Genomic DNA, 27,934 nt, shown 5'->3' on the forward strand with positions numbered 1-27,934 from the left:
TTGTCGCACAATATACTTGTGACTGCTTTCCATCTACACCATCCTACTTGAACTCGATGGATCACATCACTGTCTAATTCCCCATTGCTCTGAACAAATGATCCTAGATACTTGAACTTCGTTACCTGCGGAACCACTTGCCCTTCAATGGTGATCTGGGTGTCCTCATTGTCATTTACCCCACCAAAATTACAGTGGAGTAGGAAAAATTTAATTACCAGAATAGGTGAAATGAAAGTTATTTACGAAAGTGGGTATTTTTAATTACTTTTATTTATATTTAATTTATTTTCTCCCCCACATTCATCATCTAATGACTAATCTCCTCCCCTACCTGAGTTTAGGCCATCGGTCATCACCATCTTCGGCTCCGCCGCGCGACCATGATCATCGTCGAAGTTCATTTCGTCATTCTATCTCCCTCCCTCTCCTCGTTTCTCCGATGTGATAAATTTCAATTTTTATCTAAGCTATTTCTATATGTTCTCTTCAACAAGAAATTATATTTGCTTGTCCTTGGTTTCACACTAGTTAGTTAACTCTATTCAATAGAATGACTAATCGATTTAACATAAATTAATTCAATTGTTTGTACATCTGTGGCTAGTACTAAATACAAAGATTCATCCTTGTTAGTACCAAATGTAAAGATTCAACATTTAGTTATTTGTGTCTCCTTCAACAGTCACGGTAAACTACATGCACATCTTCGAAGATGATAAATCTCGTAATGCAATTAATCAATATAACCAATTCAGTTCCATCTGTGAACAAAATAATTGTTCATTCAGCGCTTGTGATCTTCAAATCGAATTAAAGTGTAAAACACATGGAGGATTTAGCCCACTAAAATCTAACGGTGAACGGTACCGACGTAATTGAAAGTTCAATGACCTACCAAGCTGCATAACGAGGTCACAAAGTCCTACTCCTCAAGCCATTTGACTCTCAGATGATGATCGATTCGAAGAAACTATGGCGCGATGCGGAATCAGAAATTCGTTATAATGTTCACTTCGAAATCTATAAGGACGATCCGAACTCCAATGATAATCATGGCTGGCACGGCAACAAAGATGGGGATGGCCGGCGGCCTAAACTCAGGTGGGGGGGGGGAATTAGAGGATGTTGCCAGCTCACTAAAAGGCGCTTTAGAGGTGATTATCTTATCGCTTCATTTGGTTAAATAATCAGAATTTCATTATCATCGTACTAAGTAAATCCCACCAATAGCAAAGTTATGGTAGGGTCTGAGGAGGGTAAGATGTAGAAAACCTTAGCTCTACCCCGTAGGAACTGCCTCCAGTGAGACCCCCGACTCGATAGTAGTTTTGCATCAAGCCTTGGACATAAGGCACATAACACTCAACCATCGGCCGATTAGTGCACGCACCTTTGTCGTTCGGCTATCAACGCCACCACATGATGCTTGATTAACCTTCTGCTTCTTTTAACGTTAAATCACGATCAACGCCACCACATGATGCCTGATTAACCTTCCGCCACTTTTAACGTTATTTTCACGAAAGTAGTAAAATAACGTCAAAATTAGTGCAATTTCACTTTTGCCCCCCAAGAGCCCACGCATATATACATTAACATAAACAAAAGTTTATGATCATTTCGTTGAACAACATGAACCCTTCATTTGTGTTCGTTTGCATTTGTGAATCAGTCGGTTATACTATTAACGAACGTGTTCATTTTTTTAACGAACGGACACGAACTAGAACACCCCGTTCGTTTAACAATTCGTGTTCAATTGTTTGTTTAGTTAAAGTTAGCGAAGCATGAATATGCCCGGTTAGTGTGTTTGTTCAGTTTATTTCCAGGCTAATGATTAAACACGCCTTTATTCTTAATTCGGTATACAGTTTGGTTACTTATGTAGTAACATTTGTGTTATTTAAAATTACCAGGTTGGAAGCGTGAACTGTGAAGTAGAATCATCTTTATGTAAGGAACTCGGTATGAATCCTAGAAATAGGCCTCGGGTTTATGTTTATTCATACAAAGCAAGTGAAAGTGGTTCGTTGGTTGAGTACACGGGTGATATAGCGGTTAAAGATTTGAAGTCATTTGTTCAAGATCATCTGCCAAGGTTTTCAAAACGTGTCACGTGGACCCAGTTTGAGGCGGAATCCAGGACCACAGGATCTTTACCTAAAGTGATGCTTGTTTCTACTAAGAAAGATACTCCAGTTATATGGCGTGCGCTTAGTGGATTGTATGGCAAGCGTTTTATCTTTTATGATATTAAGGTAACCAACCTTTGAATATGATTACATTTTGTTAGTAGGTTGAGATAATTAGTTTTAAATTTTTTCTTGAATGGGTTTTGCTTCTGATAGATCATGTAATTTTTTGATCAGTTATTTTTAAATTATTGCGTTCATAGAGGCTCTACTTTTTGCAAGAACATGCCATTTCCGATTCTTTTAATTAATTTCTTAAATAGTTATAATTTTTCAAAACATTCAAGCAACCTTTTAGGGTTGTGCATGGGTGGGTTTTGGACTCAAACCTAACAATCGAGAACCTTTTGGTTTCATTTTTTTTTTTTGGTTTTTACAATTGGCTTGATTCGGATTCAATTTTTTTATTTTTTATTGTCATTTGGGTTTTGAAATTTTTATGTGAAAAAAATGGCCCATAAATGAATTTGGGCCTAAATCTTTTTGTTAATTAAGGAATAAAAGGTTATTACACATTTGGATCTATATTTTTTTGCTACACCGTATATTAATTTATTTATAAATTATAAATTAATATTCAAAAAATAAGAGTTATAATCTATAAATTCAGTAACAAAAGTCAGTTTCTTTGTTAGTTTGTTACGTGTTTGGTTTGGTTATTCGGTTTTTGAAAAACACATTAAACCAAGCTGTCGGTTTCGGGTTGGGTTCAATTATGTTGGTTATTTCAGTTATGGATCGGTTACTTTGGTTTCATGCACCTATTTCCTATGTTTCAAGGAGAACTAAAGAGTTGTAAGTACCTAATTCAAGAATAATTATTTTTAGGTCCAAGATACATCTGATCCCGCAGCAAAAAAACTCGGCGTGAATGAAGTACCAGCTGTCGTTGGTTGGCTATCAAATGGGGAGAAGCAGATTCTGAAAACCGGTATCCATGTTAAAGATATAAAATCAACAATTAAGGAATATAGTTTATTATTAGACGATTTTGAGAAGAAAAACAAGAAGTTAGCAGCTTCCTCTCAGAGTAAGAAGCAAAATACTGACTCAGATTCAGATAAAGAACACGCGGTTCCTTTGTTGACCGCCACAAATTTTGACACTGTTTGTGGAGAGAAAACACCAGTTTGTATAATTGACGTGTTCAGATCGTCTAAAGGACGGGAAAAACTGCATACCATACTCTCATCCGTAAGTTTCTTTACGAGTCTTATTCTTATTTAATTCTCTTGTTTTTGTTGTGCATGGTAATTTGGTATGTGTAGGGTTGGGTTGATTTGATATGGCAAAAGAAGAAGAAAACTTGGGAGAATGAAGGAAAGCTAATTTCTGAATGAATCAGAAGTTAGTGGCGATACTAGGTTAAAAACCAAACCATAATTCCAAGTTTACACAAGACATCCAAGAAAATACCAAAAGGCCACAATGGTCCCTCAAACATGCAAAAAGACTAAACAAAAATAAATGTAAATGAGACCCGCTTGTTCGTATCAAGACTTCCCCCTTAGCACTTTTTGACCTCAAGAAGTGAGCTCTGCAAAATCAGGAAAACGCAACCTTAACTCGTCCAGGAACTCACATGTAGCATCTTGTGTTGCTTGACCCTTCCAACGAACTAGCACATACATCGCCGCACGATTCCTCCTCTTAACTAGCTTTCGATCCAAAACAGCATGGGGTTGAAGAGTGAAACGAGCTTCTTGAGGAATGATCTTAGATGGAGGTCCACCTGCCTCCTTCAGCAAGGACACATGGAAAACGGGGTGAATTTGCACCTCTTCTGGTAAATCCAAGCGATACGCAACGTTACCCACTTTCTCCACGATCATAAAGGGCCCAAAATACTTGGGAGTTAGTTTAAAATGCTTGTAGACTCTCAACGAGTTCTATATATGGTTGCAATTTCAAATATACCCATGCCCCCGGTTCAAAAACCCGCTCCGTCCTATGTTTATCCGCTTGCTGCCTCATCCGATTCTGAGCCTCGAGTAATGATTGGTTCATCAACTTAATCGCTGTCTCACGGTCTTGCATCATCTCATCCACGTCTCGGTCACTAGTATCCCAAGGAATGTATGGTATATGCAAAGGAGGGCGGTACCCGTATAGAGCCTTAAAAGGAGTTTTTTTCTAATGACGAGTGAAATAAACCAAGTATGAGGCCTTTCCATCACCATGCACCTCAAATACCTCTCCAAACAACGATTACCTCTGTTTGACCTGTTTGACCGTCCGACTGTGGATGGTATGCGGTAGACAAGTTAGCCGCTATTCCTTAAAAGGTTTAAAAACTTTGTCCAGAAGGCACTAAAAAATATCGAGATGGTATGCGGACCACCTTCGATATTCCCTTCCAAAAAACATACCCTTAACCCGTTGAGCCGTAGCTCGTATTCCCGAATGACCCCCCATAACGGACTCGTGGCAAATTTTCACAATTTCCTCTCTTAAATTTGTATCAGCCCTTACCACCATGCGCTCTTCCTTGGCTAACCACTTCCCATTCTATTTAAACCTTGGCACATTTTCACCTTTATTCAGCCTTTATACTATGTTTTGCACCTCGATATCCCTACTTTGACTGTCCAAAATTCTTTGCAACAAGATGGGTTCCAGCTACGAGATGGCCATCATAAAGACCCCTTGGACCCGAGATAAGGCATCAACCGCGACATTCTCCCGACTTTGTTTATACTCAATGCAATAATCGTAACCCATTAGTCTTGCTAGCCATTTATGTTGCAACGGAGTGGTCACCTTTTGAGTTAAAAGGTGCTTCAAACATCTTTGGTCTGTGCGGATAACAAACGGGCCAGTGATGAGGTAATAATGCCATTGTTTCACTGCCACCATAGTTGCTAATAACTCCTTTTCATAAACCGATAATGCATCTTGTTTCAGTGAGAGAGCCCGACTTAGAAACAAGATTGGGCGGTGCTCTTGCATGAGCACCGCCCCAATTCCACCCGCCGACGCATCCGTTTCAATTACAAACTATATCTTAGGATCCGGAATAGCCAAAACCGGGCCGATGACAAAGTTGCTTTGAGTCGCTCGAACGCGTCTTCACTCCATCGGAACGCATCCTTCTTGAGGAGATTGGTAAGAGGCTTTGCAATCATGCCAAATGATTAGATAAAGCGTCGGTAATACCCCGTTAAACAAAAAAACCCCGGAGTTACTTAATAGTTTTGGGTACGGGCCATTGTTGAACCGCCTCTATATTCACCGGGTCCGTCTTCACCCCTTCCCCGGAGTTATATGGCCCAAGTACTCTGTCGCTCGAACCCCGAACACACATTTAGATTCTTTTGCAAACAACAAATTTTCTTTCATAATGGCAAGTACTTGTTTCAATGCACTTGTTGCTGTTCATCTCCACTATAGACCAATATGTCATCAAAGAAAACCAACATTCCTTTCCGTAATATAGAACGAAACACGTGATTCATAAGGGCTTGGAACGTTGCCGGTGCGTTCGTGAGACCGAACGACATAACGAGGAATTCGTAATGCCCTTCGTGGGTTCGAAACATGGTTTTGTGGACGTCTACGGGTGCCATGCGCTGCGCACCTGATGATACCCGGAACGTAAGTCCAGCTTCGAAAATAACGTAGCACCCCCAACTCATCTAACAACTCCTCAATCAATGGAATGGGAAATTTATCCTTAACCGTTGCCTCATTGAGACGACGATAATCCATACACGTGCGCCATTGGCCGTCTTTTCTCTTAACCAAGACCACCGGAGCTGCAAAAGAGCTTTGGCTATTCTGAATGACCTCCGTATCTAACAATTCCCAGGTGGTTTTCTCTATAACATCTTTCTGTACCGACGGATATCTATAGGGGCGTTGACTTATCGGCTATGTTTCTTCCTTGAGTATGATTCGATGGTCGAATGGATGAGAAAGAGGCAGCTGGAACACCTCCGCGATGGCGTGGACTAATGACTTCCAAGGGAGGCTCTCGGGTGGAATACCAGAATCGCATAAAACCTTCGATTGATACGTGGCCTCGGATCCCCGGTTAGCCAACTGTAAACTAAAAGTTGTAAATAACCTCATTTTGCATACTTATTTAGTAACCCGTCCATTTTCTCTACCGAGCACACCGACACCTTGTTATTTTGTAAGCCCTTTAACTCATATTGTTCACCCTCCAACTCGAACCACATGGTCATTTTTTGAAAGTTCCACATAATATCTTGTAATGGAAGGAGCCATTGAACCCCTAAGATCATGTCGTAATTTTCCAACGTTAAAAGCAACACTTACGTTGTAAACCAATGGCCTTGCATCACCCATTGAAACTCCGGACATAACTGATTACATCTGAGTTCCTTCCTGTCCGCCACCCCCACGCTGATAGGAGCGATATCTTTAACCTCACATTGAAGTTTCTTAGCCAACCTGCTATTAATGAAGTTGTGAGTTGATCCTAAATCAATAAGGATATGCAATTGACGGTTTCCCATTGATCCTTGGACCCGCATAGTCGAGTACGACGGAAGACCTGTTAGCGTATGGATAGAGATTTGGTGTTCTTTTTCGTCTTCCTCAGTTCCCTCGACCTCTACATCCTCCTCGCCACGAGTTCGAGTACACTTGTGCCCCGGCGCAAACTTTTTGGTACACCAAAAACATTCTCCTTTTGCCCGTTTGGCTTCCAATTCTTTACTTGAGAGACAACATTGGTTCAGTGTGCCAAGAGTGCTTTCCGTTGCTCGTAGGGTAGGAAGAAGCGGTAACTTAGTGGGCATTAGACGGTGGCGTGATTCTAATATCACCCCCCCTTCACAAACCCGGTTCTGCCACTCATTAGTTTAAGTATTTTATCCACGCTAACATTATTAAGATCTTGGGTCTTGGCTAACCCATAAGCTTGATGTAGTGTGGTGGGATTAAACATCTTGACCGCCCCTCGAATCCCTTCAAACCTTTCAAATACAAAGTAACAGCTTGGGCCTCACTAAAAACATTAAGTAGGCTGTCAAAAACGTTGTTGTACTCCTTTAGTGACCCGGTTTCTGTCAGCAGTGCAAGTTCTTCTAAAGGGTCCTCAAACATTGTGTCTGAAAACCGGTTCGAGATAGCTCAAACGTAGTCATCCCAAGCCGTAGTTCCTCTGGTTTTCATAAAAGCTTGGTGCCATTATATGGCTTCTCCTTCAAGATGGACCACAGCGCACCTTAGTTTTATGTTGTCCGGAGTCCTCATCGAGAGTAAAAAAGTTTTCACAGCGGTATATCCATGCCTCCACATCTTCTCCCAAGAATCGCGGAAACTTCCGACGCGCATGGGACGGTTAGGGCGGGACTCCCCCTCGCCGAAGTTACCGAAAGAAATCCCTGTGGAGAAAGCAGAAAGCTCCACTCGACTGGTCCTTAACATGGTTCAGAATCTGCTCTTGTTGCTTCATAGATTGTTCCTGCTGCTTCATCGACTGTTCTTGCTGTTTCATCAGTGTTGCCAAGGATGCTTGAATATCTAAGATTGCCTTATCATGTTCCTTGACAGCCTTGTCGAGATCTTGATTGCGGGTGTTCCTCATTGTGCGTGGTGAGGGTTCCGACGAGGGATCGGAACAGCTCTGATACCCTTGATTGGGCAAAAGAAGAAGAAAACTTGAGAGAATGAAGGAAAGCTAATTTATGAATGAATAAGAAGTTAGCGGCGATACTAGATTAAAAACCAAACCATAATTCCAAGTTTACCCAAGACATTCAAGAAAATACCAGAAGGCCATAATGGTCCCTCAAACATGCAATAAGATAATAAAGAAAAATAAAAGTAAATGAGACCAGCTTGTTCGTATCATTACTGAACGCCTGTTGCCGAGACAATGAATAGTTTTATAAAAAAAAAATCATTAGTGTGTTAAACATGGTTATGAAGACTATTTATGGCAATAATAGTCTTAGTTTTTAATTCAACAACTTTGGAGAGTTGAGTCATAGGTTTGTCACGAATACAACACGTTTAACCTAAAACAAACATTTTTTTTTGGTGTTGCTAGACTTACCCATCTCCATCCTATTTTTACTAAACATCCTCACTCCCTCAAGTTTCATATTTATACAGTTCAAACCTTTTTGGTTTCTCTTTTGTCATTTTGTTATCTGTTATTATTATTGTCTTCAAAGCACAATTTTTTAAGAATATTTTTTTATATTTTTAAAACGATTCTTTGTTTTTTAAATAGAAAAAACACTTTTTTTAAAAACACTTTTTTTAAATAAACTTTTTTTGAGAATTTAGAAATGCATTTTTTTTATAATTGTTTCGAGAGTTTTTTTAATAGTTTTTGGAGCTAGTTCGCATTTTTTAAAACAAATTTCTTAATGTTTGTAAATAAATAAATAGTGTATATACGCAATAAACTTGACAATATTTGTTATGAAATGTCAAAAATGTAGAGGGGAGTTAATACTTTGAAATTACAAATTTACAACAAAAAAGTTGAAAATGTGTATTAAACAATTACAATTTGAAGTAGAAAACTTGATGCTAATTTCTCAGTCTTGCTATAGTATAAAACATATTAATATTACAATAAACTGGTTGAACAGGTTAACCCGCCTGGTTGGCCTGAACCTGACCCGCTTAGCTAAACGTGTTTGCGGGTTCAACTCGAATCATCATATGCATAAAAGGTGTCAAAGTTAGGCCATGGATTAAATAGTTTCATATTGAAATTGGCAAGGATTTTGGATACTTTGACCTAAAAAAATGAATAAAGATATCTTTTTCTTGTATGTGTAGGTGTCACAGAAGTCACTAGTAAGGAACCCGAGGGACTCGGTTTCTTATGGTCTTTTGGATGCTTCAAGTCAAACTTCATATTTATACGCGTTTGACAAATCAGGATTTAAATCATCAGAGCGGCTGTTGATCGCGTATAAACCCCGTAAGTCGAAGTTTTCAGCGTTTACAGGAGACGTAACTTGTGACGAAGTCGAGAAGTTCATTGGTTCGGTTGTTAATGGTGATGTACAGTTTAGTAGGACAAGGCAAAAACCCACATTTAAGTGAGAACATTTTGTTTAGTTTGTTTGAAAAGTGGATTGGATGTAGATGAGTAAAACCTACCTTTTTCTTGAGAAGTTTGTATAGACTTGCTTACACATCCCTTGTTTTCTCAGACGTTGCTATAGGTTACAACGTAGATAGTTAAGGAATCATCACATCGCAATCACATGAAAAGAGAAAGAGATCCCTTTTCTTTTCCAACTCACTCACATCATCAATCAAATCACAACCACCTTTATTCTTTGCATTCACCAGCTGTTTGTGTTTGTATTTTTCATCTTGTAAATTTAAACCATATCCCGTAAAGTGTAACTCATAGTCATAACAGATAACAGGATTCCGAGATGAAGAAACTTTTACACAAATTTTATAAAATTATTTTTACATCTACAATGAGTAATTCAAATAACATCATAAAATAATTTACTTCTACAATGAGTAATTTATTTAAATAACATAAATGTGGCTAGCTAAATTAAAACAACCATATACAAGTATCAAGTCTTTGTAAATTATAGATAAGATAAAGTGAAGGAGTCTATTGTAATAAGAGATTAATAACTAAGGACTTGTTGCGAAAACTTTAAACCACAATCCGGCTCCCTTATCAGATTTTAAAATGTCTGCAGCATATAAAACCTAAAGCACCTGATATTCAAACCAAAGTTACAATGAAACAGTTTTGGGTATATAGCATACAACTGACTACACTAGCAAGCATTATCATCTTTGCTTGGTGCAATCTGCAATAACCGCTCACTGTGCAGTAGTAAATTAGCAGGAAACGGTGATTTGCAAATGGTGATGTGTAATTTTAGTCTAGGGATGTTTGGATGTGCGCTTCTGCACCGGTTGCATCTCAACTCCATTGACATGAATTTCTCATCCTTGTTTAATGTTGGTTTCCCATTTTCACTGATTTCTTGAATTACGTCAACTGAGTCCCTGAAGAATGGAGAATTGAATGAGTTCCAGTGTTTCTTGTTCCTGAGATGTTTCGAGTCAAAATCCTGACTTATCACATGAAGATGTAGTTGTCTCATTGAAGGTGACTGACAAGAAACAAAACCATTATTTAGTATTTATGATTAAACAAACAGATAAATCTTTATATTTAAGGCATATTTAGCTCATTAAATATTCATATAACATCAAAAACCTTTAAACCAGAAATGCTTAACCGAAATCAGTGCTGAAAAATCACCCATTTTGCTGAAGGTTTTTGAGTACAAGCAATAAAGCAACACGTACTGAATGGTATCCAAGACGGAACACCAATGATTGATTTTCCTTTAGAAAAGTTTGAGCCCATTTCACACCCACCGTGTGCATTGTCCTTAATATAGGAAGATGTTCCCGATTCACATCCGCAAGACGATCAAGACCTTCGGCTCTTGCAATCACCAGAATGTGCCTTTGTGCCTAAAACCCAAACGTGTGTGTCAGTAGAGAAGAAGAAGAAGGGGCAGGGGGGATGTTAACATTATAGGTCTGCATAGGTCGGTTGGACTCAAACCGAACCAATAATTAAACATTTGGTTTTTCGAAACCATTCGGTTTCAGTTTTTACTATGGGCTCAGTTTCGGTTTTTTCAGTTTTGCCATTTGAGCAAAAAATTGGCCCAATACAATGAATTTAGGCCTAAATTTTTTTGTTAGTTAGTGATTAACTGTTACACATTTGAGCCAAAAATTCTTGGACCACACCATTTATTAAAATATCAGAAACTATTTAATATTCAAAACTAAAAATCAAAATCCATAAATTTGATTTTTACAAGTCTACTTTTTACGGGTCGATTAGGTGTCTTTTGCAAGCAAATAAAAAATTCTATTTTGTACAAGTCTACTTTTTACGGTTTTGTCGGTTATTTCAGTGTCATGCACACTACTATTTAAAGTAAAAAGGAGAAGAAAATAACCTTCGGGTAAACATCATTCAAAACCACAACATCATCCAAAACTTCAATGACACCATTCCCATGTTTCTCAGGATGCATTGCAACCTTGTAAAGTGCTTGAGCCCATGTTCCCCAATCCTTGTTCATATTTTTAGATTCATTAACTTCAACAAACACTTTCAATTTCTTGTTTGAAACCTCATAACCAGATGATTTCTCTTGAGTTCTCACAATAGATGCAAAATTTTCAAAAAGAGACGAGTAAGCCTCGCGAAGAACTTTGCATCCAATGTTGTAGTCGTCTTTGAGACAATTTGGTCTTTTAGGGTTCATATTTGGACCGAGTACATGTATGACATGTGTCACGCCTTGTTTAGAAAACAAGGGGGACGTTGAAGGAAGCGGAACTGTAATTGATTTTCCGGGAGTAAGAGATCCGGCCTGTTTCTTGGTTTCAGTCTCCAAATCCGGGCCAGCAGCATCAAATATGGCAGCGTTTACACCTCCTCCCCCGGGTTTTAGCCTCCTGCACGGTTTACATATGGCTTTACAAGTCATGTTTTAGAGTGGGTAGGATCCAGTTCTCACAAACACTTTTTTGTTAACTTGAAAATAACTATTTGTGTGTTAATAAGCACTGTAGAGCTATAAACGAGATGAGCCGAGCCAGAGTGGGCTCAGGCTTAGCTCGTTTACAAACTTAGTCGAGCCGGTTGGCTTGTCTTAACAAGTTGAGCTAGAGCCAGCTCGTGGCTTGTCCAGGCAGCTCATTTATTGTTAATTTTTCTATATTTTACACATTGATGTATATCAAACTGAAAATAAGATTTCGACACGTGACTACGTAAGGCAAAATTTATAATTTATATGTTAAATTTTAGGTTTTGATTTATATATAATAAAACTTGGTCTTTACTTTCAAACGAGCCAAACGACAATTTTCAACATTAATAGAACTTTTAATATTTTATTCAATTATAAAATGTCATACAATTTAAGTTACAACTGTATGCATGCGTGTGTGTGTGTAAACTTGAACTTTAATACAGATGAGCCATAAGCCGAGCCGACCTTGGCTCAGGCTCGGCTTGTTCATTTACAAATGAGCCACTTTCAAGCGAGTTTTTTCGAGTGAGCTGCAAGCAAGTCATGAGCTTTAAAATTTACCAGTTTGCAGCATTGGCTATTACATTGCAGTGCAAGCCACCTCCTGACCGAAGGTTTGTAATATCTCCAACAAAAGTAAAAAACTTTGTCCGGTCGATATTCTTCATAGCAGCCTTACTCTTCACCAAAGACAATATCTTTGACCCATGAGATAAGTCAACCAAAACAAGCCTTCCATTCTCAATCTTGTTCACAAATTCCTCTACCGTCTCAACTATAATCTCAGACGCCTTTTCAATATCAAACTGAAAATCAGCAGTAGATATAGACGGAAAAGCTAAAGTCGGAACACCATCTAAACCATGGGTCCCACTTTCTTGACTTTCCTGATTTTCATTGGTAGTTACATTTGATGACTCAGGTACGGTTTTATTAGGCGTTACACTTGATGACTCAGGTATGGTTTTATCAGATGTTGCATTACTTGGAGCATCCACTCGTTTTAGAAACTTCATAATTCCAAGTTGGACTTTAGTATCAGTCTTTTTCCCGCCAAAAACGCCAGATGGAAGAGCATCTGAAGATGTAAGTGATCCATATGCATTAAGTGCTTCTTGAACATCATTTTCATTTTGACAAATCGTTATTCGTGTAAACCCTTCGTTTAATTTGGGCAATTCTTTCTTTTTAAGCATCTGATTCACAACAGCAGCTGCTCTTCCACCTTGTAAGTTTCCTTCATGCCCGGTCCGTTTAACAGATCGGGATATACAAAGCTTTGCTGGAAGATCAAGAACTAGTGCGTGCACGTCTACTTGGTGAGATTCTTTGAGTTTAATGAAATCTGCACGTTGTTCTATGTTAAGATTGCATCGGTCTATTAATATGTTTTTTTTGTCTTTTAGTGAGGTGGATGCTAGAGCTAGGCATTGTGCTTTTGTTCCCGCTTTGCCATTCCCAATCGTGTCCTGCATGAAACATCATTATGGCATTTGGGACCAAAATATTACGACAATGAATTGAAGATCCGAATAAAGTTAATGGACTTTTAGGGGAGTGTTTAGAGTTAGTTATCTGTTACTAGTATATTTTAGTGGTAGGATTTTTTGTTGTGTCTGATGTTATCCGGATACTAAAACTTTTACATGGCAAAATCGAAATCAAGTGATAATTATTGTTTTCTAGTTACCGAATGATAATAACTGCATTTCAGATAACAACAAAGAGTTGGCTTGCATACCTGACAAACGCGGACCCAGGGTCGGGTAGAAACCCGCATAACATGATCACAGAAGGTTGATTTACCACTACCAGGAGCACCGACTAGTATCACCACCACTAATAAGGGTTTACTATTATTATTATTATCTGTAAAAAATCATCTCATCATTCAAATAACTGAAAGGAAGAATAAGAACATGGGTCTCGTTTCAAGATTCATAACAGAAAATGCAATTTTATAAGGATTACCTTTAGGTTTGATGATCTCATCATCGACTTCCATGATTTGCAATTGAATCGTTTAAACCCCCAAAGGTTTAGGGTTCGGTTCCTATTTAGATTTTAGATCGCCCGCGAGTAAGCAGCCAGAAATGGCAATGGGTAGGGTCAGGTCGAGTCAGGTTTTCCCAGCTGAAGAGGTAGGTCCCAGTAAAGCCATGTTGGACTCGCAAGACTCACCTTGAAGAGGGACGTCTGCGCAAAGACCAACTGGATCCGCAGGACCCACCATGCTCAGAGAGATGAAGACCTTACACGCAGTAAGCCAGTTGTTCCCGCATGAAAGCCTCCCTTAGTAAAGTACCCTGCCTGTTCCCGCAGCTGCAGATACAAGCCAAGAAGGAAGGCTACCCGCACTAACAGTAAGGCTAGACGCATAAGGCACTAACTCTTATACTTCAGTAATGTTACCTGAAGAAGGAATGAGCAGGGCGGGAATATTCCCGCCCAAAAGAGCCAGTCCGTACGCTTCTAGAAGATCTTTTGTACTATACCTACCAAGGTATGGACAAATAGACAAGATCTGGCAAAAGCAACCCATGAACCAATCACAGGGTGACAGCTCACCGACAATAGTACGAGGAGCAGCACGCTCCAGTACAAAATGTCACTATCAGCCGCTGCCTACCCACCAACTCCCATCGTGGCACGAACATATCCCGTAGTTGGTGGAAAATGAATATTATAGAGCTGGTCGTACCTGCTTGGAAACCTACCTTCGGCTATAAATACTCCAACACCTTGGAACGGTATTATCATGTTATCTTCTCTCTAGCTATTTCTCTCGATATACACTTATATTCAGAACAATCTAGTCTGATTCTCACGCCGGAGGGTGGTCACAAGGAGGAACCCCCATTCTCAGTGACGAGCTCACGGTGTCTGTTTTGCAGGTCGAGAAGAATAACCATCTTTGCTGGACCTAACCCTCGTGGGAAACATCTACTTAACCCTAAGATTATCCTTAATCTGCCGGGGCCATTTAGTGTTTCTTCACATACCTGTCAGGTTTTTATCACGTAATTACCCATTAGTGTTGAGCATACCCGCTAGTTTATTAAAATACTCGTCGAGCACACCCAAATGAAACCCATCGGGTTTTTATTGGGTTTTGAATATATATATATATATATATATATATATATATATATATATATGGGATGGTACAGTGGAGAAATCATATTCGTGTGAAAAATTAGAGAAGTTAATTATAACCGATGATTGTCTTTATCTATGGCCTACATTTATTATAGCATTTTTTGTAAATAATTGGTTCATGGATTCTATTAGTTTTTTAAGAAAAAGGGTATGAGTGTAAAATTGTGTTATGTTAAAACATTGAAAATATATTCTCTATACTCATTGTACCGGATATCACACAACTACCATAGGACTTTCATATCTTCCAAATTAAGAGTTAATTGACTAAATCCACTAAATGATTCACTTGATTACAAATCATCCTAGTTTATAAAAGATTGCGTCTAAAAGTTGAATTTCATTGATGAAAACCTACTTTTTAGAAGTGAAGCTCTGGTAATCTTCGACGCTTAATGAAGGTTAGGGTTTTATTTCTTTATCCTTATATTATAATTTTCAACGTCTCACAACTTTACTGTTCATTTGCAATTCATGCTTCAATGATTGTATAATAAGCTTGGTTGTTGGTACCACCGAGTTTAATATTGTTCAATGATCTGTAACCCACGTGTTTCCTTTATTGTGTTGGGAGGCTTGAGAGCTGCTGCATGCGTGGTCTCTTATTACTTATGTTATCCTTTGTTGCTTCCATCTACTCTCAAGCCCAAACCCCCCAGATTACAGCTCTGGTGGGTGGATGTTTACTCTCGAAGGTACGTAGCATTGCTTCCAAGATTCGTGTTTTCTTTTTGTTTTCTATTTTGCGAGACTGATGACGGTTTATGTTGATGGCTTGACTTTGCAATCTATGTTGTTGGTAGTGATCGGTGATGATGGTGAAGACTTTAGGCTTTATAGGCTATTTGATTATGGTAGGCTATTTTAGTATATCTATGTTTTATACTTAATTTTTGTTGAATATTTGATTCAGTTTGTTTTTGTTCATCTTTGGATGCAGGTTTTGGTTACCTACCATCAATTAAGAGTTTATTGTTGCTATTACAAGGTTTGTTTTTATCTTGCTATTTGAATTTGTCTACGACTGATGCATACTGTTTGCTGACTATTTGAGGTCATTTGCTCATTTACATGTTAATTTGGATGTAGCCCTTCTTAACTTCCTTGAAATTTTACTTTCTTTATCATTGCAAAGTGAGGAAACATAGTTTTCAATGGTCGTTGGCCTTCTCTTTTTCAGTCGAAAAATATCTACTTTATTTTAAGTCGGATATTATATTGACTTTTATTTTGATTACATGTATTTCTGATTATGCGGCTGCTATATTGACTTCTATTTTCCATTTGTGTCTGTCTGTGTAGGACTGTTAATTTGAAGTTTGAGACTATTTTGATTGCAGCTTTGGTTGAAGAAAAAATTAGTAGAGGGTTTCACAAAAAACGATCAACTGGCAAACGATGAGCAAGGTATGTTCATGAATCAATCTTAAAACGTTTTGTGAGTTTTAATGTTAATAAAAGATTAAAGTTATATGGTGTGTTGATATAATTAAGTTAAATGTTATATATGCAGGTTATGGCTATGGAACATGAGCTTCAAGTGTTACGAATTCAGTCCGATGAGAAGTCGATGCGTTCTGTTGAGCTTAAAGAAACTACAATAACATTACAAGGTTTATTGTGTCCGCATCTTTGTAATGTTCCTGTCAGCTTTTTTCAAAGCACTAAAGCATATGCTGCTTTGCTTTTATGTGCCAACTAGGCTACCATTATAGTCATGGCTGTGTATATAAACTTTGTAGAAATTTATTGAAATTAGAACAGCTCTCACATGCATTTTGGGTACCAATCTAAATTTGGAATTTGTTGGAAAGTGATCAAATAGATTTGTCTTGCTGACCTGATATCTACATGAAATATGATTTTGTTATTACTGCGGGGAACAAAGGTGAGGAGTTATTAAACGTTGCAGCCTTGACGGAGTTGAGCCTCGAGTTAACAGCTTAATTATAAATTCTTACACCATCCCCCGCAACGTGGGGGTCTAAATTCTAGTTCTATTAAATTTGATGAATTTTGGGATCTGATGCCCTAATTCGGTGTAGGACTACCTTGATTTTGGGTTTCCTACATTTTTTTTATGTAGCGAATCCCTAATTTGGCTTATCGGTTTTGATATTAAAACGTAATTCAAACGAATCCTACTTTGATAATAGATATTAATTGGAAAAGATTGGAGTTAGGTACCAATTGTATGCAGAAAAGTTTGTTCGTGTAGGTTTAAACTGTTGGTTAATATAAATTTTAGGAACTTGGGGGGAACTTAATGGCAATGAATATATAATATTATTATGAGGAAGTGTAGGTTATGAAGTCTTTTTTTTTCTTTGTGTAGGTAATTACATATTGAAAGCTAATTTGCCATTGAAGGAAGATATGGTTATTGGTCATAGTAAAATTTAAGTAGTTCTTTGATGCAATCTAAGGCATGTAAGCAGCTTTTTTTTGTTCAGCAAGAGGTTGTGAAAATATATCTTCGAAGAAGGTTTAATTTAGTTAATCAACCCTGACCCATGTGAAAGGTACAATCGTTTCTTAATTAAATTTTGTTGTGTGGTACATGGTTGATGTGATGTATGTGCAGGTGGTACGTTGTTAGCGTGTTAGTTTTAGGTTGTACGTTGTTAGCATGTTTTGCGTTGTTAGCGTTTTAATTTTGTATTTTCGTGTGTAGGAGCACGTTTACAGTATGTAGGTTATAATCAAGATGCATGTGTTTTGCATTAACTTCTTAGGGTGGTTCGTATTAGCTTCTTAAGTGTGATTATGTGATGTATGATTAGGCGGTTCGTATTAGCTTCTTAAATGTGGGTAACATGTGGTTGTTTGTATGCGGGTGTGTAGGACAATAGTTAGCGTATGTAGGTAATCAAGATGTAGGTTGTTTTTTTTATTTATTTTGGGTTAGTGTCATTATGTTGTCTATGTGTAGGTTGTTCAAATGCTTGCATGTTAATTATTTGAGAACATTCAGATCAAGCGAGATAGTGGATCACATTATCGGTTGTTTTGTGGATGCATAAAGTAGTAAGCTTAATTTTTTTATTCTATAAATTTATGCTAGATTTAAAACTAAGTATAATTAATAATGATTAATGAATGTTTGTGTGTTCCTTGGTTTTTATAAACAAAAGGGAGGATATGCGGTGTTTGATGTCGTTTCAAAAAAAACATTTGCTAGTATGGTAAAAACAATATATCGTGTGTGATGACATGAGATAACAGTGGATTGAGAATAAGGCCATAATATGATATTCTTCCCATCAAAGCAGTTGACCAGTATTATCTGTTGTGTTTTGATTTTCAAAAATCCTTCAATAGTGATTATTGACAGTATTGACCTGGAAAATAAAAAAAGGAGATCAAGAGGCAGAGAAGGCAATGTCGAGTACTTAAACGAGTGTATGAATACGATTTATGTGATGGTAATGGTGTTTTTTAACATGCCCTTTTGGATAATGGTGTTTTGGTTATATTTATCCTTTGTTTTATCACAAGTGCAAGCTGTTTTATTTGAATGTTTAAACTAATGCAAGAATTATCTATTTGGATGTGATTTCATATTTTACTACTTGACCATTTCTGTTTGCATTTAAATCAAGTTAGTGAGTGCGGATGTATTGATTGAGAACGGTTGTATGATGACCTATACAAAGTAATTGTTTAAGTTAACACGAGTAGTTTGTTATGTAGGAGATAAACTACGTGTATGATAATCGAGAGACATTGTGAAAAAGAGTTAACAATTTATGTGTGTGTAGTTTAACGTAGAGATCTTTGAGAGTAAGATTTATAGAACTTTAAGTTATGTGGTAAGTTAGTTGTTTGTGTAGGGTAATGAAGGGTATGTGTTTTTAAATGTGTGGAATGATAGTGTATGGACATGTTATCCTTTTGAAAGTGTCTAGGTCAATGTAGGGTCACATATCTAACCTTATGTAGGTCAATGTAGGGTATTTTAGTGAAACCCAAGGAGTTTGTTAATAATTATGTGTATATATAGTTCTATGGATCTTTTTGGAAAAGAGCTATATTAAACATAATTGTTTTTATATCTTATTATAGCGTAGTCTAAGTCTTCTATGAAAAGTGTGGACAGTTTACATAGTGTATTATGGTTGGTAAGTTATTGTGTAGGGTGGTGTAGGGTATGAATCTGCATCTATGTTGACAATTTATCCCAAATCTTTATCTTTGTTTTGTTTGAATGGATATAAAAATAATAGATAATCAACATAGTATTGAAGGTAAATCAATAATAATAATAATAATAATAATAATAAGGTTTTACTTTTATTAGAAGGAATAGAATAAGAATCATTGACGAAGTTATCTGGGCGAATAATAATAATAATAATAATAATAATAATAATAATAATCTAACCTAACTATACTATTAAAACAATTGAGTTCTTGGACACATGACATTTTCTTATTGGTCCAACCCTATTGCTTCCATATATAACAAACACTTATTTGATTTTCTTCACAATTAAATAATTCAAAAAAAAATATAATGTCAAGTCTTCATAAATTTTTTTCACATTTAAATGCAAGCTTATATTTAGTGGTGTGCAAATTAACCGCCATAACCGTTAACCGAACCATAACCGACACAACCGAACCGATTTTAACCGATAACCGACATAACCAGCGGGTCGGTTTAATGAATTTTTAAAAACCGCCAAATACAGGTCGGTTATGGTTAAAGATAATTTCAAACCCGCCAAATCCGAACCACCCCATTTACGAGATTCTTAACTTTATGGAGTATGATTAGACACACTGTTGATAATTTGTTGAAAATTAAAGAAGGTAATAAACTAATAACGCTCTCATTTTTATACTATATAATTTAATTTTACTAAAGAGTTAATCCATTAATTGTTTGTTTAAATATATATTATTAATATTAAGAATTATATAATTTGTTGAACTATGTCATGTCATTTTTATTTTTTTAGTACCAAAGTTTTAGGCTCAATTATACATTGGTTTGGTCACGGTTAACCGATCCATAACTGACTCGCTATAACCTTCAAAACCGATTAACCGAAACCGCTATAACGGATCGGTCATGGTTATGATTATGATTATCTATTAACCGACATATTGGTTATGGTTATGGGTTTGGTCTAAAACCGCCCAAACCGACCCATGCACACCCATACTTATATTAGATGACCATTAGTTTTAAATCATAGTCAATACATCAACTACCTTTAAATCATAGTCAATGCATTAACTATCTTTAAATACATTTAAATTAGGGCATCAATTTTAATATGTTTGTTATGACTTTTTTTTAACATGCTTAACTAATTTATGAATTCTTTTTGTTTAACTCATACAATATTTTAAATTACAAAATAATATATTCCAAACATGAGAAGTCAATCAATTAATTTTCTTGTCCAGCTAAATTAATGGTACTTTTTTAAACACATTATCATTCTTACCATGTACGAAAATAAATTATGATATATCATAATATCATTATTTATTACACTTCCTTACATATACCGATTAAAAAATTATGATTTATTAAATTAATCATTACATTATTGTAAGAAGGATTATTATTCAATCATACAAAATATTGAATTTTTTGTATACATTGTTCCAATGCTCGTTTTCTATTATTTATGACCTCTCAAATTGATTGATATTTTTCTTATTTGATATTCCAGGATATGTTGTTTATGTTTTTCCCTTTAATATTTGTAATATTCATCTATTTTAAATATTTATGGAATGCTAAAACAATATACCATAGACCTATAACTAAAGTTATTACTCTTAACAGAAGATGTTTGATACATTCTATATATTGTGGATTATTGTCCTTCATTCAATTAACAAAACCAAAATTACAAGAGTGCATTGTTTTTCTACTATTATTAAATCTAGTTGTGTATATTGATAATTTTTAGATTTATGTTGTCGCTCATTTTAATATGGTTGTATATATTGATATTTTTTATATTTATGTTGTCACTCATTGTTTTTCTTATTTACTACCCTATTAAAGCAATATAATAATACATGGCATCATTTTAGGGTGTCCACCTATATGCCATGTCACACATTTCCTTTCTTATTAATGCCAACTCACCTCATTCATACTATATAAAGCTTAAATTACATACCCTAAAATTTATTTTTATTTCTCTCTCTTGCGGTTTAGCCGTTTCTGCTGACTTTCTTTTCCCTATTTCCGATAAAGTATTTATTCTACGCTAATGGTCGATTCTCATGTATTATTCGTTTTTGTCATTATCATTTCAGTTTCTTTGCACTTTGCTATATGTATTGTTTTTAATCGAAATATGATTTTCCTATAGTCCATTTAGGTTTTACATCAAACTTCAAGATTCAATGGACATGTTGAAGTTTCTCTAACTGTTTTATCTTCCATACAATGAATGGTTTATTTAGGTTGTGATTAAAATTTCTCTAATGCATCTATCCGCCATTGGTAATTCTTACTAAACCAAAATATATGATTTTATTTTTAATTTAGCCGAAATAATATATTATGTAACATTAATTTAATTTTAATCATTTCAGCTTATAACGGCCCAACTAGTAAAATGACTAATTATCTGGAAGGAGTATTTGCTGGAAAAAGGCTAATTAGTGACTTTCTATGCATTCCATTTTGGATACATTTCAAAAATAACTAATTAGTGAGTAGTTCAGTAAATGAAATAGTTTTATAATATTATAGTTATTAGGCATGTCTTTCTACGCATTCCATTTTGGATACATTTCAAAAAACATAACATTTATATAAAATTATTCTTTCATATAAATACAAAATTTACAATATATTTCAATATATTAAATATATATTTATAACTGGCGTATTTTTATATAATTTTCTTCAGTGTAGTACACAGGTCACTAACCTATTACCTATTAAAGCATATATTTTCGAACGTTTTTCTTAATGTTACAAAGTTTTTGGGCATGTAACATATGAATTAAATAAATTTTGCATGTTTTTCTTAATGTATTTTTTGGTTCATGTTTTAAGTTATAAAGATGATTGAACTTGTAATTTTACTCTTATAAATACCTAATAATTCATATAGAAATATTTTTCTTTTAGAAATACAGCATTTTACAATTCATTATAGTGTGTAACATATACATATATATGACATATTATATATTTGACACCTGTGTGGTAAACGATTATTTGATTTACTAACTCGTGTTGAACATTTCTCTTTTTATTTTAAAATAAATTTTTTTTACAACCAAAACTTAGTCTTTGTAAATTTATATTTTAAATCCGTAACAACATTTTTTTAAACATCATTTTTATACACACAAAATGTAATATAATAATATCGTTATGAATGTTTTTATTTTTAAACAAATCACACCAAATTTTGATTTGCCACTTTAAATTAATAGTGCATAAATATATCAAAACTTATTAAAAAATCATCAATAAAGATTATTATATGAAATAACTGAATTTACATATTATGTTATAATTGTCACGACTCAAGGTGGTCTTTAAAACATCATTTATTATTTTTAATAATTTTATGAACAATCTAAATGATGAGTAATTTAATTAAATTATTTTTATCACATAACAATTTTCTTACGCAACGATTCAGAATCAAGTTCGGAAAAAGTTAGATAAAGAAATAATGAATTACTTGAAGACAATGTTGGATCCTCAAAATCCTTTGGTTCAAGGATACCGGATGGTAAGTGATTCTTTTAGATCTCGATATGGATTTAAAGCTGTGCATTATCGGAACAAGACAAAAGGATGCAAGGACTTACAACCTGCCAAAAACATCTAAAGTTGCAGCATTAATCGTTGGTGATATTGGTGACACAATAGATAAGTGTATGTAATTGTAACAACTCAAATCAGATCTCTAGCAAGAGTTGGAATATATGTGAGAGACCCGTTTTTACTTATGGTCAGCTATGTGTTGCTTTATCAAGAGTGAAGAGTAGAGATTGTATTAAAATGCATTTATTGGATAACCAAGGTAAAGTTACAAACAAGGCAAAAAATATGGTTTATAAGGAAATATTTAGCAGTTTATGAATTTGTAATTTTTAAAGTTTTAAATTATGTTTCCAAACTATGTACTATGAATTTTCTTTTTTAGTGAGTTTTTGTTTTGAAATACTTTGTTTACATAGGAATATATATTGCAATTATATCAAATAATTCTCCCAATAAACATATGAAACAAACTTTTATCATCTTAAATATGTATTTAGTTGACGATTTTTATATTTCCACCCGTGTCGTACACGGGTTAATAACCTAGTAATAATAATAATATACTTATGTGATCAACTATACGTAATCGAATGATGCATTATTCATTATTAATATTAAAATTAACAAACATGCATATGATGTAAAATAATTCTTTCGATAATTTGAAACTTTAAAAAGCCATTAATACTTGCCATATAAAGAAATTATGATGTTTATTAATATGCACATACATTTAACTAAATGAGAAAAGAAAAAGGGAAAATCTGATTGGTTTGAATTATTTCTTTAACTTCTCATACTAATATAACTTCTCACATGAACTTAATCATATATATATATATATATATATACTAATCAATTACAAAAAAATGATCAAATCATCAGATTCAACCAAAACGATTTAGTAAATCTTCTAGTTTCATGATACATTCAATTAAAAAAAAGATACAATTCTATCAAAAAAGAAGTAGCAAAAGAGTGGCATGTTAGCTCCTCTAAAAATTAATTCATTGCAACTTTATAGTCATCCATTCTTACATGCATTCATTCATTCAAACTCTTTTCTAGTTTCCTACAAATAATAAAAATACAAGAGGTTAAGAGTACACTTGAACACGTTAAACATTACAAAAAAACATAACTAAAATTTGGAACATGAAATGTATATATACCTCGTCACCAGCATCATAGTTATACTTGATTGTTTGACAATATGCTTCGATTTCTTTTGAACAAGTTTCTATATATATATATATATAATGCAAATTAGTTGGCTTATAAAAATGAAAAAAAACTTTAATAAATCAAGCAAATAAAGTTACCACTTATTTCATTTAGCTACCAACTTCGAGCATACATCAACGCTTCCAATGCGTTTGGATGAAGGCGACTATGATGAGGGGTTACCAATCTACCACTTGTACTAAATGGAGACTCGGAGGCAACAATTGTTATAGGGATTGCTAATATGTCTCGAGCTGTCCTTTGAAGTATCAGGTACTTCAAACCATTTGTTTTCCACCAAGCTAATATATCAAGATCCATGTTTGGTGGACAAACTTTCTCTTCAAGATAATGGTCAAGCTCCGATATAATACCTCCTGCGACATTCAAATGCATACTTTATTTATGACGATGATATATAATTGAATATAAATAAAAAAACAAAATGTGGTAACATGTAAAACCTGATGTGTTTTCTTGGGCCACATATTATGAATAGTCATCAAATAATCCACTTTCATTCTTATTATTATTTGAAGTAGACCTTGAATAATCAAGGTTCCTTACTTTCTCGCAACCTTTTGTATTATTGTCTTCAAAAAGTTCATACATAAAATTTTTGTGCTTCGCAATTTCACCCTTGCGCCTTCTTCGGAAAATTAAATTTTCGGGAATAAAAACTTCATAATTGTCAGCTTGTAATGAGGATTTAAAATGGCCGCTACTCCCATAAACCCATGAATAATTAACCAATACTTATCATACTTCAAAATCATTTTCTCGGCCATCTTCTTTATAACTTCCTCATCATCTAGACTCCATTTATCTAATGAAAACTTTATTTCGTATACAACCTTGAAAAATACATTTGCTGTGGGATACTTTGTTCCGGAAAACAACTCAGTCACATCAAAAAATACCTTCAACTTTTGACAAATATCGTTAGCCAGCTCCCAGTCTTTCTCTAATGGTAAATTGTTATATTGATTTTCACGTTGCTTAAGACGCTTGAAAACATAATAATAGCAACGTTCAACATCAGCTATGTTGAATTCCAACGAGTTTTGCAATCAAGGGACAACTTTTTTGATGATTGAATTCCTAACTGACGAGCCGATGCCTCAAACTTTTCAAATCGTTTTGGAGTTGTTGTCCAAAATCTAACGTTGTCACTAATTCTCTCTATCCCATTAGCAATAATTTATAGCCCATCTTGAACAATTAGATTTATAATATGCGCGCAACATCGCATTTGAAATAACTGCCCCCCCAAAAAAAAATAATAAATAAGATCACTCAAAGGTAATTTGTCTTGTGACAAGTTAATCAACAAATCGTTTGTTGTGCAATTATCAGCCGTCATTGTTGATACTTTCCTATCTATGTTCCAATCACACAAGGACTTGTACAAAACGTTAGCAAGAACTTCAGCAGCATGAGGACAAGGAACATAGATGAACCTGTGTAATTTTTAAAAACTAGTTAAACAATTAGTTGACCAAAGTATAGAAATAAAAACAACATTGTACCTCAGTATCCAAGTTTGCATCTCCCAATTATCATCTATGAAATGAGTAGTAATCGTCATTTTGCTTGATATCCACATGTCTTTGGTAGTTGCGATTCTACTCACATTCTTCTCCTAAATCCTTAATTAAATAACCATTAGTAAAACGTAGCATAATATATATTTCATTTAAAAATTAAAAAAAATATATACCTCATCGTCTTATGTTTTTCATTATAAAAAATCTTCAATATGTCGCTTTTAAGAGTGTTTTGAGATGGAACCTTAAAAAAAGGTTGAAGACCCGCCACAAACTTTCCAAAGCCATGATGTTCAACCATAACAAGTGGATACTCATGCACAATTACCATCTCAGCGAGATCTTTTCTTGACTTATCACCATAAAAATTATAGCAAGAGATATCAGAATGTCCAGTTGTCTTTATTTGACTCACAAATAAAACTTGTTGGCGTATGTCTTTGTTTTTTCGTTTGCTACAGTTCTCAGAACGTTTAAGTAAATGTTTTGTTCCATTTTTGCTCTTGCTCCTAATATGGTTTTACAATAATTGCATTCCGCCAACTCTACACCATTGACCTTCATCTTTTTGAAATGTTCTCATGCCGGTGAAGCTAATTTCCTTTTCCTCTTTTTAGTTTCTTCAGCTTCCTCATAAGTAGGTTGATCTTGTTCTTGAGATTGATTTGTGTTTGTTTGTTTATCTTCTTGCATATGTTGATCGCTATCAACGTGGGTTTTTGTTGTAGAACTATCACAGCCTATAACTTCATCTCCATCCATACCCGACACTAAAAAAACACACATGATATAATCAAGACTATGAAAATCTGACACTAATAAATTCAAACCAACATACGATTTCTGAATTAAATCTTCAAATAAAGAACAAATAATGTGATACTCATATATAAATATTTATCATGTGCTAGCAAGAATTATAATGCTAAAATTATAGAGAGAATTAAAAACCGACTGTTAAACAGACAGAATTAGAAATAGAGCTGTTAGCTAGATAGATTATAAAATCGAAGAGGAATTGGGTATTAAGGTTGCAACATAAACCAACTAAAGAAATATATGGATTACAAATTTACATAGTCAAGATTTAAGAAAGATAAAGAACTAGAGAATTACCAGGTGTTTCACTAGATGTTTGAATTGATAAGCGCCTATTAGAGTTTATGGAGATGAGAAGAAGTTGATGCGATTTCCTAATTCTAATGGATCGTCACAATTGTAGAGTTATAAGCTAATAAGGATAAAGAAACTGAAGAGTCAAATTATTTTTCAATTGATATTACATATATATATATATATACTAGTTTTTATCCCCCCGTATTACGGGGGTTGTTTTATATTGTTTGTTCTAATATTTATTTATTTTTTAAAATTATATTTTTTTTATTGTATAAAAGTTAATAATATACTTATGGTTTGATGATAAATTGTTTTACAAATAAATGAGATGTTATAACCCGGTTTAAAAGCTATATGGTTTTGATGAGACCCAAGACCTGTTTATTTTTTTTACTATAAAATTGGTTTTTTTAATTATAAATAATATTTATGAAAGTTAATAATATACTTATGGTTTGATGAGACCCAAGACTTGTTTATTTTTTTTACTATAAAATTGGTCTTTTAACTTAAATAATATATATATCTTTTTAAAATAAATAAGATATTAATTTTTAGTATATAATATTTTATAGGATTTTTACATCAATAATTTGGTGAAAATAATTTTTAATTTAATAAGATGTTATAACCCATTTAAGGAATATCTGGGTTTGGTAAGACCCATACCAATTAATTCGGGTCAAATGCATGAGAAGCCTCCATTTAAAAATCAAACAATCTGGTGACTCAAAAAAATGGGAGCGACCACATCGCGACACGTAGGATTTTTATGTTTTCGTTTTATCCCCCGTATTACGGGGGTTGTTTTATATAATGTGTTCTATTATTTATTTATTTTTAGAATTTATATTTTTTTATTGTATGAAAGTTAATAATATAGTTATGGTTTGATGATAAATTGTTTCACAAATAATGAGATGCTATAACCCGGTTTAAAAGCTATATGGTTTTGATGAGACCCTAGACACGTTTATTTTTTTTTACTATAAAATTGGTTTTTTAATTAGAAATAATATTTATGAAAGTTAATAGTATACTTATGTTTAATGAAACCCAAGACCCGTTTATTTTTTTTACTATCACAATGGTTTTTCAATTTAAATAATATATATATATTTTTTAAAATAAATAAGATATTAATTTTTATTATATCCTATTTTATAGGATTTTTACATCAATAATTTGTTGAGAATAATTTTTAATTTAATGAGATGTTATAACCCGTTTAAGAAATATCTGGGTTTGGTAAGACCCATACCCATGAATTCGGATCAAATGCATGAGAAGCATCCATTTAAAAATCAAGCAAATCTGGTGACTCCAAAAAAAGAGGGAGCGACCACATCGCGACAAGTAGGATTTTTATGTCTTCGTTTATAT

At 34.5% G+C, this 27,934-nt stretch overlaps 2 protein-coding genes and 1 long non-coding RNA gene across 3 annotated transcripts; 2 read left to right on the plus strand and 1 right to left on the minus strand.

Moving 5' to 3' along the window:
* Positions 1 to 1,055: 1,055 nt before the first annotated feature.
* Positions 1,056 to 9,310, plus strand: LOC143608914 (dnaJ protein ERDJ3A-like). The gene is made up of 4 exons (XM_077083816.1): positions 1,056 to 1,157; positions 1,920 to 2,261; positions 3,024 to 3,389; positions 8,964 to 9,310. The coding sequence occupies exons 1-4, from the start codon at positions 1,056 to 1,058 to the stop codon at positions 9,231 to 9,233; spliced, it is 1,080 nt and encodes a 359-aa protein (XP_076939931.1). The 3' UTR covers positions 9,234 to 9,310.
* Positions 9,311 to 9,767: 457 nt separating this feature from the next.
* On the minus strand, positions 9,768 to 13,742 carry LOC143608915 (transcription factor bHLH140-like). Its single transcript, XM_077083817.1, has 6 exons — positions 13,709 to 13,742; positions 13,479 to 13,606; positions 12,299 to 13,206; positions 11,153 to 11,657; positions 10,482 to 10,652; positions 9,768 to 10,282 (listed from the first exon to the last, which is right to left on the minus strand). Exons 1-6 carry the CDS (start codon positions 13,740 to 13,742, stop codon positions 9,941 to 9,943), a joined length of 2,088 nt encoding a protein of 695 aa, XP_076939932.1. The 3' UTR covers positions 9,768 to 9,940.
* A 1,880-nt stretch (positions 13,743 to 15,622) lies between these two features.
* LOC143608918 (uncharacterized) lies at positions 15,623 to 16,732 on the plus strand. The gene is made up of 3 exons (XR_013149351.1): positions 15,623 to 15,884; positions 16,199 to 16,303; positions 16,410 to 16,732. It is a non-coding gene; the product is annotated as an uncharacterized LOC143608918 (long non-coding RNA).
* The last annotated feature ends 11,202 nt before the right edge of the window (positions 16,733 to 27,934 follow it).

The sequence above is a fragment of the Bidens hawaiensis genome, unplaced genomic scaffold (assembly GCF_021521415.1).
Source record: "Bidens hawaiensis isolate Kalapana, Puna unplaced genomic scaffold, B.hawaiensis_p1.1 tig00419453_1, whole genome shotgun sequence".
NCBI classification, from domain to species: Eukaryota; Viridiplantae; Streptophyta; class Magnoliopsida; order Asterales; family Asteraceae; genus Bidens; species Bidens hawaiensis.